At 58.7% G+C, this 14,207-nt stretch overlaps 1 protein-coding gene across 1 annotated transcript in view; it reads left to right on the top strand.

Moving 5' to 3' along the window:
- The window catches only part of WNT9A (Wnt family member 9A), a 29,563-nt gene extending 16,673 nt beyond the window's left edge, over positions 1-12,890 (top strand). The window contains exons 2-4 of the mRNA XM_033196330.1: positions 6,105-6,361; positions 7,226-7,488; positions 9,596-12,890. Of these exons, the coding sequence (XP_033052221.1) occupies positions 6,105-6,361; positions 7,226-7,488; positions 9,596-10,078 (1,003 nt within the window). The 3' untranslated portion in view covers positions 10,079-12,890. The remainder of the gene's footprint in view (positions 1-6,104; positions 6,362-7,225; positions 7,489-9,595) is intronic.
- The last annotated feature ends 1,317 nt before the right edge of the window (positions 12,891-14,207 follow it).

Genomic DNA, 14,207 nt, shown 5'->3' with positions numbered 1-14,207 from the left:
GCAATGGTCTGGAACCAAAGCTACAACATCTCCAAGGTGTGCCTGTGTGTCTCAGTAAAGCTGTTCAGAAAGAAAGGAAAAAAGAAACTGGATCAGAAAGGAAATCTTTTTGCCAAGAATAGTTCAGTCCTTAGATGGCTTCATGGCCAGTTCTTCAGAACAAACAGTTAAGAAGATACAATTCTAATCTGATACAAACTCTTCTAGGAAAGTTGAACAGAAGACCCCTCACATAGGCGGGCACTGAAACTCAGTGGGAAGAGCTAGAGAGAAGAAAATCACAAACGCAGATGTGAAAATCCTAGGAAGACACTATCAGAAGACATCCAGCCCCATTGAAAAGGATGGAGCCCATCCTGGCCAGGTTGAGTCCAGGAAGACAAACTTCCACAGAACATTGGTCAGTTTCTGTAGCTCACTGCAACAGTGAGGCTGCAATGAGCTGTCATTGTGCCACCCCACTCTAGCCTCGGTAGCAGTGTGACACTCTTCCTTTAAAAAAACGAAGGAAGGATGGAAGGAAGGAAGGAGAGAGAAAAGTCATACCTCAAAAGATGTAAGGATGACATTTGATAACATTCAATATTTATTTATTATTATTATTATTATTTTTGAGACGAAGGCTGACTCTTGTCGCCCAGGCTAGAGTGCAGTGGTGTGATCTCGGCTTACTGCAACCTTTGCCTCCCGGGTTCAAGCAATTCTTCTGCCTCAGCCTCCTGAGTAGCTGGGATTACAGGCATGCACCTCCATGCTCAGCTAATTTTTATATTTTTAGTAGAGGCGGGGTTTCACCATGTTGGCCAGGCTGGTCTCAAACTACTGACCTCAAGTGATCCTCCTGCCTTGGCCTCACAAAACGCTGGGATTACAGGCGTGAGCCACTGCGCCTGGCCCCATTTATGATTTTTAGAGGTTCTTAGCAAACTGAGAACCAAAGGGTGCCTCTGTGGCCTGAGACGGTGTTTGGGCGTCAGGCTTCATGCTGAAATATTAAAGGCATTCCTCTGAAGATGAAGAACAAGACCAGGATAGCTGCTGCCACCTTTATATAAACCAGGGTGATGCAGGCTGGTTTTTTTGTTTGTTTTTAGATCGTCTCACTCTGTCATCCAGGCTGGCATGTGGTGGTGTGTCTGTGGCTCACTGCAGCCCCCACCTCCCGGGCCTGTGCCATTTGCTGAGTGTGGAGCGAGTTCTATGGATTCTGGAAAGGCCATCTGTGTGCCGCCGGCACAACTCACAGCTCTGTGGGGAAGAACACGTTTCCTCTATCTTTGGGTCTTTGCTTGGTCCGGTGCAGCCACAAACATGCGCACGCACATGCAGCCCTTGCAGAGCTTATCCACCCACTGCTGGGCTCTGCTTGTCCACTGAGCACACCTGGGGTGTGACTCGGCATGGATTCACATGGGACGGCTGGCTGCTCACGGACCATGTGACACGCCACGGAGCGTGTGGATCTGACGTTCCCAGCTGCTCTCCTGCTGTCTCCAGCACGTTCCTATAACAAGGCTGTGTTGAATGGCGTGCCGGGAAGGTACAATGCACGTGCAGCCTGTGCTTCCAGAAAGATGCGATTATGTCTGTAATTGTAGGGCATCTTAGTTTACGCAGGCTGCTATGGCAAAACACCACAGCCTGGGAGCTTGTAAAACACAGAAGTATGCTGCTCATAGCTCTGGAGGCTGGAAGGCCAAGGTCAAGGTGTGGCAGATTCTGTGTCTGGTGAGGGCACTTCCTGTTTCATAGACAGTGCCTTCTCACCATGTCCTCACATGGCAGAAGAGGCAAGGGTCTCTCCAGGGTCCTTTTTATTTATTTATATTTTATTTTATTATTATTTTAACTGCAGCTCACTGCAGCCTTGACCTCCCAGGCTCAAGTGTTCCCCCCGCTGCAGCCTCCTGAGTAGTTGGGACCACAGGCATGCACCACTGCGCCTGGCTAATTTTTAAATATTTTATAGAGACCAGGTCTCACTATGTTGCCCAGGCTGCTCTCGAACTCCTGACCTCAAGTGATCCTTCCGTCTTGGCCTCCCAAAGTACTGGGTTTACATGCATGAACCACTGCACCCAGCCTGAGGTCCATAAGGACACTAATCCTGTTCATCACCTAATCACTTTCCAGAGGTCCCAACTCCTAATGCTACCACTTTGATGGTGTTAGGTTTGACCATATGAATTTGGAGAAGACACAAATATTCAGACCACTGCAGTGGTTTATTTTTAAAGTTTCCTAGATGTGTCAGTCTGAAATTCCAGCCATGGAAGAGTGTCTCCCCGTGTCCTTGACAATATTCTCATCGGACATTTGATTTGTGCTTGTTAATTAACGAAGCATAATGTATCAATATAGTTTTTTTTCTTGAGATGGGGTCTTGCTATATTGCCTGGGCTGGTCTCCAGTTCTTGGGCTCAAACAACTCTCCTGTCATGGTCTCTGGAGCAGCTGGGACAGCAGGCAGAGAATGTCTTGGAGTGGGGCTGAATGTTGGCTCATGGGTTTGAAGAGCCAGTTGGTTTCCTTCCCTTGGCCTGTGGGTTTATACCCTTTGTCTGTCTTCAGTTGGTTCCTTTGTTACTGGTTTGTAGGAAGAGATATGCATCCAGACACACACACATGCACAGCGCCGGCCCTGGGTCTGGGGTGTGAGTTGCAGGCATTTGCCCCAGATGTAATTTGTCTCTTGGTCTCTGGACTCTGCACTGCCTCTTTTTTGTTTTTTGCTATGCAGAGATTTTTATACTTTTAAGTAGTCAAATATATTCACTTTTCGGTGACTTCTGGGTTCTGAGTCTCACGGAAGAAAACTTCCCTGTTCTGAGGTTGTGTTGGGAACCACTCCTCCCCTCTTCAGCCCTTCTGTGGCTCTGTCGTGTGGCAGACAGAGAGCCCTGCCTGTCAGGAGGGTCTAGGCCTCCTCTGCTGGGCCCAGGCCCTGAGATCGCCTGCCCCGTTCCCCTGCATGCCCTGTGGTGCCTGTGGTCTGCCTGTTTATCCTCAGATCTTTACCCCCTGGTGCTGTGAATCCCCTCAGTTGGCTGCATGTGGAGCCCACCCTGACAATGAAGGAGGCATGGGGCAGGGGTCACCAAGGGTGGGAGAGGTGAGGGGACAGGAGCTTAAGAAGGCCATGGCCAGAGCAGCACAGAATTCAGTGACTACTCCAGGGAAGGGCGTAGCCCTTGGGCCTCAGGACATCCCTTGCCACTCCTGGGCTGGGGCCACCCTCCCTCCACACCCTTCTGCCGGTGCTGATGGCCCACTCTGCCCACCCTGCCTGTCCTTGGATCAGGGTCAGTTACCTGCAGCTGCATTTAGGGAGTTGCCTCTGATAGAGGGATGTCCTAGGGCTGCCCGGCAAGTCTCCAGGTGCAGCCACACTTGCTGCCCTGCTGTCTGCCTGTTCCAGGAGTGCCCTAGGGAAGGCTGGAGGACTCAGCTTGTCACTGTCAAACCAGCTGTCAGTGCCCCAGCATGCTCGGGCCTCACCCTGACCAGTGTGGGCCAGGTCGTGGGCCACAGGGAGGGGACAGGGCAGACTGATATCCTCAGTCCCCATTGACAGGGAGGGAGGAGTGGCTCTGGTAGATGGGGCCCCCTCGCCCTCCTCCCCTGCCCTCTTCCCTTCACCCTCCTCTCTTCATCCACTACCCTCCTCCCCTCCTCCTCCTCCCCTCCGCTTTTCCCTCCCCCACCTCTTAGCGCCCTCCCTCTCTTTCCCTGTCCCCTGTCCACACCCACAGTTGGGTTTTGCAGCTTGTGGAGGGCCCATGCTGACCTGGCCATAGGGGTTTTCTGGGACAGTGGCTTGGGGCTCTTGGGTCCTGGTGGGTCCAGGCCTTGGGGGAGGCACAGGTGGAAGGCTGTCCTCCTGAGGGCTGTTCTGGTCACAGTTGTGTCGTTCCATCTAGGGATGGAGGTCTCCACCTGCAAGCTGCCCTTGTGTGTGAGGTGTGGCTTTCCTGGCCCTGCTCCCCAGCCTGCGCCCCACTCTAGTCCTGCTCTGTGTGCCCAGCTGTCCTGGGACATCTCATCTCTGGCCCTGGGGCTTGCAGGTGTCTGTGCATGGATGCCCACAGTGCCACCCCGTGCTCCTGTCCTGACCCCTAGGGTGTCTGAGGGGACCTGTGTACACTGCACTTCCTTCCCTCACCCAGGCCTCTCCCAGCCTCAGCCCACAGCAGTGTCCAGGTTTGGAGGACTGACTGGTCCCTCCTGTCCTCCCTGTGGGGCCTGTTGTGCTGCACAGGGCCTGTGCCTCGGGGACCTTGGGGATTTGCTAGAAGGGCCCTTGGGGTCCTCCTCTACCCACTCCCTGGCAGCCTGGCACATGGGTGTGTGTCTTGAATCCCGGGCATGGCCTCCCCAAGTGAAGACCCCCCCCGCGGTGCCCCTTGGTGGCTCACTGACTGGTTGGGGGGCTGTTGCAGGTCCTGCTGCCTGCAACTCTGGCTCAACTCAGAGGGCTCACAGGGGCTCAGGCTGTCTCTGAGCATCCTGGAGGAGCAGACCCCAGCTTAGGGAGCAAGATGTCAGCTTGGCCGGGCAGGGTATCTCAGCACGCCCACCAGGCGGGTGGCTCCTGTGGAGGCGCTGTGGGGTCCTTCCTGGGGCCTCTACCTGCTCCCTCTGTGGCCTGCGCCTGTGGCCCTGGAGGCAGGTGCCCTTCAGTAGCCTAGGGGTCACCTGTGTGGCCTTGCCTTTGATGGGGTGTGCTAGGGAGCCTCTTGGGCCCCTCCCCTCCACACCCCTGGGCAGGAGCTACTCCCTCCGGGTGGGTGGTGGGGTCTAGCAGAGCCATGTGAGGGTATGGGGGGAGCCTTCCCAAGCTGGCACCCCGGTGGCTCCCAGAACGTACTGAGTCTACTGTTCTCTGCTGAGGTCTGCTGGGGGTGAGTTGGGCAGCATGTGTCCAGTGGTGCTCTCGGGAGGGGCCTCCGAGCCCTGGCCCTGTCCAGGCGGGTGCCCTCCCAAGGGCTGTGGGGCTGAGTCTGGCTTGAGGTGGCGGTGCCTGGGGCCCCTGACAGTCCACCCGTGTGGGGACACTGGGCTGGCAGGTCTGACACAGCTGCAGAGCATGCTCAGTCAGTCCCAGGATAGACAGGTGACATGGGGGCGGGGTCAGGGTGAGGTTGAGGTCTGAAAGGCCTTGGCTCGATATGGGCTGGGCTGGGCCAGGGCGGGGTGTGAGGGAAGCCCTGTGAAGTAAGTCCAGCAGCAGCAGCAGCAGCAGGTGAGCCAGCAGCGGGCTGGGGGGAGGGGGCATCCAGTAGGGTGGAGCAGGGTTCCTGGAGCAGTTGAGGTTGGGGATGCATCCTCAGTGCTGGGGGCTGGTGCAAGGCCTCGTGTAAAGATGGAGGATGGTGTGTGTGTCAGCTCAGAGGCCCCCAGGGGTGACCTATGGGGAGGGGTTAGCTGGGGTCTGTCCTGCAAAGGGGGATGTCCAGGCTTGGTGAGGTGAGAGGGGTAGAGTGTCAGAGAACCAAGAGCCACTTCTCAGTGCCACACCCAGGCATTGAGGTGGGGAGACCCCAACCAGAACCTGGGGACATATGCATAGACTGCAGGAGTGCTGGGAAGCTGCAGGGGGCCACAGGACCGTAGACATCCCAGCAGGTCATGGCAGAGGGTAGGGGGACCTCAGGCGGGGTCCTGCAGGTCAGCTGGGGCCGAAGAGGGTGGAGGGTGTGGCAGATGCCCATCAGGCATAGCTTGGGGTTCAGGCTCCGGAGCCTCCTCCCTGCCCACAGCCCTAGGCGGGGCTGTCCTCTTTCTTATGTTGTGTGTGTTGTGGAGGTCTTGTCTGTCCAGTATAGCTAGAGTCAGCTAGACTCCCTGAAATTGTGGGGGTTGAGTTGGCAGCAGAGACAGCCCTGTGGTTGCTGCGACCATGCTCGCTGGAGTAGGGGCCATGGATGTGCAGGGGACCAAGGCCCTTCTCACCTCCCACTCCCCTGCCTGCTCATCCTGGATTCTTTCTGCCCCTCACCCCCGGATGGACATGCCTATCCCCTGTCCCCTGGCCACCGAGACACCTGGCCAGGCTCCAGCAGGGCTTCCTGGGGCTGGGCTCACACTGGCCTCTCTGTGCCCAGGCTGACGGGCAGCGAGCCCCTGACTGTCCTCCCGCTGACCCTGGAGCCCGAGGCGGCCGCCCAGGCACACTACAAGGCCTGCGACCGGCTGAAGCTGGAGCGGAAGCAGCGGCGCATGTGCCGCCGGGACCCGGGTGTGGCAGAGACGCTGGTGGAGGCCGTGAGCATGAGTGCGCTTGAGTGCCAGTTCCAATTCCGCTTTGAGCGCTGGAACTGCACGCTGGAGGGCCGCTACCGGGCCAGCCTACTCAAGCGAGGTGAGTGTGGCCGGCCTGGCCCTCAGGAAGGCCCCAGGCAGAGGCAGCAGCCCAGGCCTGGTCCATGTCCCAAGAGGCCCCTCTCAGGCTGCACTCCTGGGGACACTGGGCCCAGCCTACCCAGAGCTCCTGGGCCTAGGCCCTGGAAGGGGCAGCCCCTGGACCTCCCTGAGTGCTGCCTGCTCTGCCCTGCTTTAGGCACAGGCACAGTTGTTGCTGGTGGCCAGGGTGTGCTGACTCCGCCTTTGACGGGGCCCCAGGCTGCCCGGTGCTGCCCTGACAGACTTCGACTCCTGCCAGATGGCCCAGTGCCCAGGGAGCTCTGCCTGTGCAGACTCTCTCCTCCTGCCCTCCCACCCTCATGAGGGCTCTCCACCACCTTATTTCAGCCACCCTCCCACCTCGGCCTCCTCCTGCCCCCTCCCAGGGGCTCTCCACCGCCTATTTCAGCAACCCTCTCACTTCAGCTTCTGGAGTAGCTGGGGCTGTAGCTGTGTGCCACCGTACTGCACTAGCTTGTGTAAAAACTGGGGACCCAAGGCCTAGGGCAGGCAGGACTTTCCAATGGCCCCATGGTGAGGCTGGGAGGTTTGAGACCCTGATGGAGACTGTGACCACGGAGCTGGAGCCATGGCCATGGCAGGCTCTGGTTTCTCCTCCCAGCCAGCTCTGCGCCTGGGAGACATCTAGGCACTTCCTACCCTGTGCCCAGGGCACACCCACACCCTGTCCCGAGTGCAACACCAGTAAAGATGCTCTGGGCCCCCATGTGGGATTCATACTCTTGGGGTGGTTTGACTGCAGGACAGTGAAGGGGGAACTCTGGGCAGCCTGGGCTCACTGACCAGCCCTTGCCAATCCCAGGCTTCAAGGAGACTGCCTTCCTCTATGCCATCTCCTCGGCTGGCCTGACGCACGCACTGGCCAAGGCATGCAGCGCAGGCCGCATGGAGCGCTGTACCTGCGATGAGGCGCCCGACCTGGAGAACCGTGAGGCCTGGCAGTGGGGGGGCTGCGGAGACAACCTCAAGTACAGTAGCAAGTTCGTCAAGGAGTTCCTGGGCAGACGGTCAAGCAAGGATCTGCGAGCCCGTGTGGACTTCCACAACAACCTCGTGGGTGTGAAGGTAAGTGGGGCGGGGCATGGGGCTGGCGGGGTGGGAAGGAGGGCCAGAAAGAGCCTCAGGGGGGTAGGGGTGGGGTGCAGGGCTGGGGTCGGGGCTGCAGCAGGGCAAGCAGGCACACAGTGGAGTGGCCCCCGGCAGGAGGGTGGAGGCTGTGCAGTACCAGCCATGGTCCTGGAGCCTCTCATGCCCATAAGCCTTCCTACCCACCAAACGGGGCACTAGCCATGTCTGCCTGCAGAGGGGCCCCCACGGTCCCTGTGGGGCCACCAGGAGGGTCTCCTTGGTTAGGCGGTCTAACCAGGATCATGGCACTGTGGGCCCCACCTGTCAGCCAGCTGGCAGGCTTGTCAGCAAGACCGGTGGGAGGAAAACGTGACCCCTACAGACCAAGGTGGGAGGCACGGTGGGCAGGGGGTCCCAGGGAAGGGTTAGGGGTATGGAATCACCCGAGTCAGGGGAGTCTCGTTCTGCCCCACCAGCCGTCTCTGTGGCCAGGCCTCTATTCTGAGAGACAGAATCCCGACCTAAAGACATGGAGGTAAAAGGGCTCTCTCCTGAGCCCTTCCAGGGGCCACTGGCTATTGGGGTGGCTGGCCCGGGGTGTCCCCAGCTCTCTGGTCATCCTTCATGCCACCTGCAGCCTGTCAGTGCCGAGGTCCACATGTCTGGGGGAGTCCGGGCTGGACCTGTAACCCCACTCTGCACAGAGCCCCCAGCATCTCTGCAGTTCCTGAACAGGGATGGGCAGGGTTGACACCTGTTGGAAGCTGAGGGACATTTCTGCCTCCTGCCCTCATCTTCACATTTGCCAGGCAGGCTGGGAATATAGACCCCCAGCCTGGGGAGGGGTGAGGTAATGAGAGCCAGCCCTGCTCTAAGCTCCACTTGACTGAGAAGTCAGAGTACCCAATCACCCACTTACTAAAGGATCAGCCTCCCCTGTTTGGGCCTCTTGTGCCTCCTTCCACCTTCTTGGGCAGGGGACAGCCTTTGAAGGCAGATTCAAGCCCCAAGCAAGGCCCTTTCTTTTCCTTTGTGTATGACCCCCCCTTTCCCTCTTCACTGCTTTGTAAGAGATTAATGAAAAGTCGGAACATGAAGGGTGCTCCATTAGCTCCACAGAGCCTGGGTCACCAACATTTTAATTAAATTGGTCCGAGTTTCTCTGCAAAACATCATTAAATGTGACTGCGGTTGCCGGGCCAGAGGTGGCTGCATTTCTTAATCCTCCTTGAGCCGGCCCTCCTGGGGGCTGCTGGCGTGGGAGCAGAGCCGCCTGGCTCAGGTCCCACCTGGGAAGGGACCTCCCCACCAGGCCTGTCTTTGCAGGTGGGGCCCTAAGTCCTGGGAGGGGACAGGCCCAGCCAGGCTTCTGTGGCAGCTCCCAGTATAGATTGTGGGTGCCTGGCCCTCCCTGCTGTGGGTGAGGGGTGCATCTCGCTCTGGGGCCAGGCTGGACTCTCTCTCATGGTATAAGGAGCTCTCTCTTCCCCAGGAGCCCCTCTCTCCCGCAGCGTGGGCCTCCCTGCTCCTGCAGTGCCTTCACTGGCCTCCCAGCATGCTGACCCTCAGCAACGGTGGGCTGGGGGTCGCAACTGCATGTGCAGTAGCACCTGGTTCCCGATACTAGGGGTAGGGAGGTCACAGTCAGCTCAGACATACACCACTAGATGAGGTCACGCTTGTCCTCACCTGCCCAGCAAGCTGTGTGCTGAGAGCAGATATGAAGTCCTGGCAGGACTGGGATTATGGGCATGGGGGCAGAAGGTCCAGCCCCTGCTCAGGGCAGCCCCCGACACAGGGTGGACATCAGGCAGGAGCCTCCCCTTGTGGAGGTGCAAGGGTGGCCACCCTGGGGGCCGAGGTGCCAGCCCTCGAGTCTCTGTCCTGGGCAGTCAGCAGCCTGGAGGAGGTAGGACAGCCCCACGAGCCAGGAGACTGAGCTGGGTGTGAGATGTGCAGTGGCAATGCCCGCTGGCTGGGCCTGGGCCTGGGCCTGGGTTTGGGTGGGGGTGCGGGGTCCCTCTGGGGATCAAGGGCAGGGTCTGCTCACTGGGCCCACCTGCACAGCCCTCACACTGCCCTCCCTCCCATGCCCTCCTGCCAGGTGATCAAGGCTGGAGTGGAGACCACCTGCAAGTGCCACGGCGTGTCAGGCTCATGCACAGTGCGGACCTGCTGGCGGCAGCTGGCGCCCTTCCATGAGGTGGGCAAGCACCTGAAGCACAAGTACGAGACAGCACTCAAGGTGGGCAGCACCACCAACGAAGCTGCAGGCGAGGCAGGCGCCATTTCCCCACCACGGGGCCGTGCCTCAGGGACGGGCGGCAGTGACCCGCTACCCCGCACTCCAGAGCTGGTGCACCTGGACGACTCGCCTAGCTTCTGCCTGGCCGGCCGCTTCTCCCCGGGCACCGCTGGCCGTAGGTGCCACCGCGAGAAGAACTGCGAGAGCATCTGCTGCGGCCGCGGCCATAACACACAGAGCCGGGTGGTGACGAGGCCCTGCCAGTGCCAGGTGCGTTGGTGCTGCTATGTGGAGTGCAGGCAGTGCACACAGCGTGAGGAGGTCTACACCTGCAAGGGCTGAGTTCCCAGGCCCTGCCAGCCCTGCTGCACAGGGTGCAGGCATTGTACACGGTGTGAAGGGTCTACACCTGCACAGGCCGAGTCCCTGGGCTTGAGCAGCCCAGCTGCATGGGGTACAGGCATTGCACACAGTGTGAATGGGTCTACACCTGCATGGGCTGAGTCCCTGGGCTCAGCCCCAGCTGCATGGGTGCAGGCATTGCACAGAGCATGAATAGGCCTACGCCTGCGAAGGCTGAATCCCTGGGCCCAGCCAGCCCTGCTGCACATGGCGCAGGCATTTCACATGGTGTGAGGAGTATACACGTGCAAGGGCTGAGACTCTGGGCCAAGTCAGCCCCGCTGCTCAGAGTGCAGGCATTGCACATGGTGCGAGAAGGTCTACACCTGCAAGGGACGAGTCCCTGGGCCTGGCCAACCCTGCTGTGCAGGGTGAGGGCCATGCACACAGTGTGAGGAGTCTACACCTGCAAGGACTGAGGGGCTTTTCTAGCACATTGGGGCGTACAGCTGGAGCAGGATGCCGGGGGTCTTCTAGGTTGACTGTCCAAGCCCTGTGTCTCCCCCTCTCCAGGACCCAGAGGCAGGAGTTGGTTCTGGTCTGGCGTGTGCAACCTCTTTGCTTGTGCCCTGGGCCTCAGCTTCCTCCCTCTGACCCGAGAGCATTGCACCAATGCTTTCTGAGCTTTCTCCCATCCCTAACACGCCAGTCCCTGAGAGGTGGCTCCCCATGCCAGTCTATTGGCTTTCCCTCCCCACCTCCTCTGAGGCATGGGTAGCAGGTGCACCTTGGTGACCGTGTGGCTCCATGTGGGCCACCCGTTGGGGACTGGCCTGGCCCAGGCTGCCCCAACACCAGCACTGTCTTCAGAGACTCAAACCACTAGAAGAGGACGCAGCCTGTTCTGCACTCCCAGGGCCCGGCCGTGCAGATGCCCAGGCTCGGAGGACACTGCCGACCTCTGACGTTGAGCACTTCTCTTTGGAGTAAATATCAGTGTCTTTTAAATTATTATGATTATTTAACTAATATAATAATTATTATTTTCTCCATCCCTGCCACCTCCCCAGCTGCAGCTCCCTGCTCTCGACCAAGCCCCAATCTAGGAGGGCCCCACCTTCCGTCCCTGACATGTTCCCTCCTAACCCTGCCTCTGATCTGCTTAGTTGTTTGAAACCACTAAATGGAGATAGATGTGTGTAGTTAAGGAAATATAGTGACCTGCGTCTGGCCACAGCCCATCGGGCTTCTGGAAGCCAGCTCCCCCTGCTCCATGCCAGCCAGCCACTGCCACATGGTGGGTCAGCCGGCGGCCCCTGCCCTGCACCCTGTGGGCAGACGGCTCGGCCTCCAGGTGGCTCAGTGCAGATTCTCAGGCTGGGGGTGGTAGGGAGGGGTGGGTATGGGGAGGGGGCAGGGCAGCCCTTTGATTGGTTCATGTCATGTCATGAGGAAGCTGCTTGCTCTGTGTCACTGGGGGACAGATTGGGACAGATGCCGGTAGAGGCAGTCTTGGGCTCGCATCTGGCCATGGAATGTCATGCGTTATGGCCCTGCTGTTGTGTGTGCTGGGGACAGGGTGACCTGCACTGACCTGGCTTGGTTTGAGGGTATAGTGTGTGTGTGTTGTGAGAGTGTGTGTGCTGGCATGGTCAGTGTGCATCCGTGTGTGTGTGTGTGTTGTGAGTGCGTGTGTGCTGGCGTAGTCAATGTGCGTAAGCGTGTGTTGTGTAAATGCATGCTGGCGTGGTCAGTGTGTGTGTGTGTGTGTGTGTGTGCGCGCACACTGGCTTGGTCACCTTGGCCGTGCTGTGCTGTCAGTGGCATAGTGGTGCCTTAGGTTCCAGAGCCTCTCGCCCTGGGCTCCATCTTGTGGGTGTCCTGATGGTTGTGGGCTGGGTTCTGGGTGGGTGGCCGGTATGGACACAGGAACTACTGAGTGAATGGGTGTCTCAGAGTCCCATGGGTCTCCAGAAAGCTGGGGGATCTGTGTTTTTAAAAGAAAACCTATTTATGTTGCTGTGGGTCTCCGCCATCCCTGTGTTATAGTACATAAGAACGTTTATTCTCCTGTGGTTCAGAGAGCACCCCAACACGTGCCTGCAGCTGTATCCCCAGACCGCGGTATGGGTGCAAGACGCTGGGTTTGTCCTTGGTCTCGTGGAGGCCTGGCTAGAAGGGATAGGGGTGGTAGCCCCTGCCCTCTGCAGTGTCCGCATCCACCGGACCCTGAGCAGTATAGCTGGCCACACCCTCATGACATGACAAGACTGTTACTCAGTCACTATTGGGTCTACGAAGGGCATCAAGTCAGAGGAAGGTTTTTATGTTTAATCAAATAACACATTTAGCTCTATGTCATAAATATTCAGAAAAGTATTTTTTTAAACAAGGCAGACCAAAAATGTCTGCTAGCTGGTTGGTTTCTATACAAATATATATTCGAATGTCTTGCTGGATGAAGAGGCCGCTCAGCCGGAGCCTCCTGTTTCATGTGCTTCTCTTCCGAGGGGCAGTAGAGGAGAAAGGGCTGTTGGGAGGGGTTCAGCCCGCTCCTTGGCCAGGGGATCCCTGCCACCTTCTCCGCACCGGGCCCCACCACAAGGGACCTGGGCCCCCAGGTGGCTTCTGGCCAGGCGTGGGTGGGTGGGAGGGGCCCTGTCTGTGCTCTGAGTCTCCGTGCGTGCAATGATTTCTCTACCTCATCTGTGTGGCCTGTCCCAGAGGGACTGTGGAGAATGTATTTATTTAACAGCTTTGTGTCGAAGAACCAGAAACAAATGGAAACACTAAATAAATGTATTTTAAATTATAGCCTCATCTCAGTCTGCTGCCTTCACAGGGACTTCTGTAGGCCTGAGACGAGGAGGAGGGCCTTAGGAGGAGGCCTAGGAGTTGGCCTCTGGGAGGTGGAGGACAAGGAAGGAGGGTTGGAGAGGAGGTGGACTCGGGGAGGTGTGCCTGGGAAGGAGGAGAAATTGGGAGGCGGCACCAGGGAGGAGGAGGAAGGACCAGGGAGGAGGAGGAAGGGGGAGGTTTTGGGGAGAAGGGGTATGCACAGAGGAGGACCCTGGGGAGGAGGAAGACCTGGGGAGGAGGAGGACTCTGGGGAGGAGGGCCCTCAGGAGAAGGAGCACCCTGAGAAGGAGGAGGACCCTGGAGAGGAGGAGGACCCTGGGGAGGATGGCCTGAGGAAGAGGAGGACCTGGGGAGGAGAAGGGCCCTGGGGAAGAGGACTTTGGGGAGGAGGAGGACCCTGTGGAAGGGGAGGGCCCTGGGGAGGAAGAGGACCCTGGGGAAGAGGAGGGCCCTGGGGAAGAGGACTTGGGGAGGAGGAGGACCCTGGGAAAGATGAGGGCCCTGGGGAGGGAAACCCTGGGGAAGAGGACTTGGGGAGGAGGAGGACCCTGGGAAAGATGAGGGCCCTGGGGAGGGAAACCCTGGGGAAGAGAAGGGCCTTGGGGAGGAGGAGAACTCTGGGAAGAAGAAGGACAGCACTGAGGAAGAGGAGGACCTTGGGAGGAGGAAGGCCCTGGGAAGGAGGAGGAGGACCCTGGGGAGAAGGAGGGCCCTGGGGTGGAGGATCTGGGGAAGGGGAGGAACGTTGGGAGGAGGAAGACCTAAGAAGGAACCCTGGGGGAGAAGCCGTCTCCCAGCCACATTGGGCACCTTTGTTGGGCAGGCATCTCCGGGCTGCGTGTATGGCCCCAGCTATCTCTGGTCTCTGTGCTTCCCGTGTCCAGGCTGGAGAGCCTGGGGTGCCACAGGAAGCCCTGTCCAGCCCTGTCTTCTCAGACGCCTAGCTCCATCCCACTCCTGCCCACAGCCTCTAGCTGAAGGAGGCCTCTCACTCTCGTAGTGCTGGGTCCCCAGCAGAGCCTCATCATCCCCTAGCTCTGCATCTGGCGGTCTTCTGGGCACAGCCCCTCATCTCCTTGACTCAGAGCCAGTTCCCAGTCCACAGTCCTCACCTTCCCCTCATCTCCATCACCCTTCTGAGCCCACATCGTGGGTCCCCCACCGCTGCAACATGCCCTGCTGGAAACCCCTCCAGACCCTGCCTGTCCCTCTCCTGCCACCTTGTGTCTGGTCTGTGCCCTCCCAGACATCCAGGTCCACGGCCACCACA

This window comes from Trachypithecus francoisi, unplaced genomic scaffold, assembly GCF_009764315.1.
Source record: "Trachypithecus francoisi isolate TF-2019V2 unplaced genomic scaffold, Tfra_2.0 Lachesis_group5, whole genome shotgun sequence".
Taxonomy (NCBI): Eukaryota; Metazoa; Chordata; class Mammalia; order Primates; family Cercopithecidae; genus Trachypithecus; species Trachypithecus francoisi.
This window is presented reverse-complemented; position numbering and strand designations above follow the sequence as displayed.